At 33.0% G+C, this 2,072-nt stretch overlaps 1 protein-coding gene across 2 annotated transcripts in view; it reads left to right on the top strand.

The window, feature by feature from the left end:
• The window catches only part of PIK3R4 (phosphoinositide-3-kinase regulatory subunit 4), a 62,451-nt gene that overhangs the window by 21,316 nt on the left and 39,063 nt on the right, over positions 1 to 2,072 (top strand). For both annotated transcript variants that reach the window (XM_023530129.1, XM_011383960.2), the window contains one exon: positions 1,449 to 1,622. In XM_023530129.1, coding sequence (XP_023385897.1) covers positions 1,449 to 1,622 — 174 coding nt within the window. The remainder of the gene's footprint in view (positions 1 to 1,448; positions 1,623 to 2,072) is intronic.

Raw genomic sequence — 2,072 nt, forward strand, 5'->3', positions numbered from 1 at the left:
CCTACTCCACTAGTAACCACTCCTCTGGTAACCACTAGCCTATAGTTCATGTCCATGAGTCTCTGTTTGTCCTGCTCATTTGTTGCTTTTAGGTTTATATCCTACGTTAGACTTTAATTCTTGATTTTTTCTATGCCAGACGAAGATTCAACTCACTTATACCACATGTGCTGTGATCCCCCTTTCTCTCTGTTTTTGAGCTGTAGATTATTATTTTCAGTGCTTTAGTTTTTAATTTGTTTTTATAACTTTATTGAACTTATTTCTTATTGATCTCCTGATTTGGACTACATGAATATTAGTGCCCTTTTCTTTCTACCCCCTACCCCATTTTTTGATGTTTGATAATTCAACTAATTGTTAGTTGACAGTTCAACTAAGAATTGTATCGTTATAGTTGATAATATTTACATTCTGCTCCATGATCATGATAGTCTTTTGTGCATTGTATAGACTGATTTTGAAAACTCAAAATTTACATGATTATGAATGTAAATTTTATTGACTGTAGAGCCAAGTAGTGTATTATTTGTATATGGTTCACCACAGTTCCAGTGCTATGACTCTTTTATCCTTGATGAGAACATTTATAGTGTCAAGGTCAATGGATTCTATATTCTATCCTCTGTTAATTACTTAATACATTACACATTTTAATTTATTTCATGTTTATACCATGTCTTTCTTGAACAACTTTTTATCTGTCTTGGAGTTTCAGATTCTTTTGTTTTCCTTTTATAGAGAAAAATAATATTCCTTCTTTACCTTATCTATAATACTTAGCTTTTTTAAACCAATTTTATCTATTGTTTGTTACCTATTCCATTTTTCTTCTTGATAACATTTTTGAAATTTATTGGCTTTTAGTTCTAATTTTGGCTGATTGATTTCTAAATCTTTGCTAAGTATTATTCCTTTTCCCCCCTTGAATTCCTGGGTTTTATCTACTCTTTTGTACATTCAACATCGTCTTAATTTTGCTGGAGTACATTCTCAAGTAACTTTTTTAGAAAGAATTGCATGATAGGTAAATCTGAATAGCTCTACTATGTCTCAGAATGACCTATTTTTGTTCTCTTATTTTATTGACAGTTTGGGCATCACATTTCTTTCATAACTTTGAAGATCTTGCTCTGCTGTTTTCTAGTCTCCATGTTGTTGAAGATCATTTGATGCCAGTCTTACTCTTCTTCATTTTTAAGGGACCTTGTATTTTTCTTTCTACAAGTTCTAGGATCTTTTTTTCCCCTTAGTGTTCCAGAATTTCTTGATTATTTGCTTCAGTGTGGGTCTTTTTAATTTATTGTGCTGTGTAGGAAGTGCATGGTCCTCTCCTTGGTTATTGCTAAATATATTTGGCTTTTGATTAATTTTATTGTTTTACTTAATGACATTTGTATTTTCAGGTATAGAACATGTAATTATATAATGTTGCTTCTCTTTTTTAGGTGTTGCTGCCTACGTTGGCTGGCAGAGCTCCTCAATTCTCAAGCCCCTGCTGCAACAAGGTCTTAGTGATGCTGAGGAATTTGTTATTGTGAAAGCTCTTAATGCCCTTACTTGTATGTGCCAATTAGGGCTGCTACAAAAACCTCATGTCTATGAATTTGCCAGCGATATCGGTAAGTTTCAGTTTCCCAAGATTGGGATGGGAAAATTAGGATGTGAGAAGAGAAATACCATTAATAGAGCATTGTAAAATTTCTAGGTAATATAGAGTCGGGTTTTCAACTTTATTGTTTCCATTGTGTGTGTGTGTTTTTCTGCATGCAGGCTTGTACGTATTTGCGAGACAGGTAAACAAAAGGATCATTTAGTTCTCCCACCCAGGTTAGGAAACGTATCTTTGCTCGTATTTGTAGTTAAGTCATTGTGATCCTTGAAAAATAAAGATTTTTGTTCTGATTTTTTTGCTTTTTAACACAGTATAGATAAAGTCTTTAACTGCTCTGTCAGCTTGACCTCTAGTCAAGTTGAAATTGGATGTGGAGGATTGTCTATGACATGTTTCATTGTACTCATTGCTAGTTAAGAATTCATAGTATTGAGGTTACTACTGTTAGTAATTTTAT

This window comes from Pteropus vampyrus, unplaced genomic scaffold (assembly GCF_000151845.1).
Source record: "Pteropus vampyrus isolate Shadow unplaced genomic scaffold, Pvam_2.0 Scaffold1, whole genome shotgun sequence".
Taxonomy (NCBI): domain Eukaryota; kingdom Metazoa; phylum Chordata; class Mammalia; order Chiroptera; family Pteropodidae; genus Pteropus; species Pteropus vampyrus.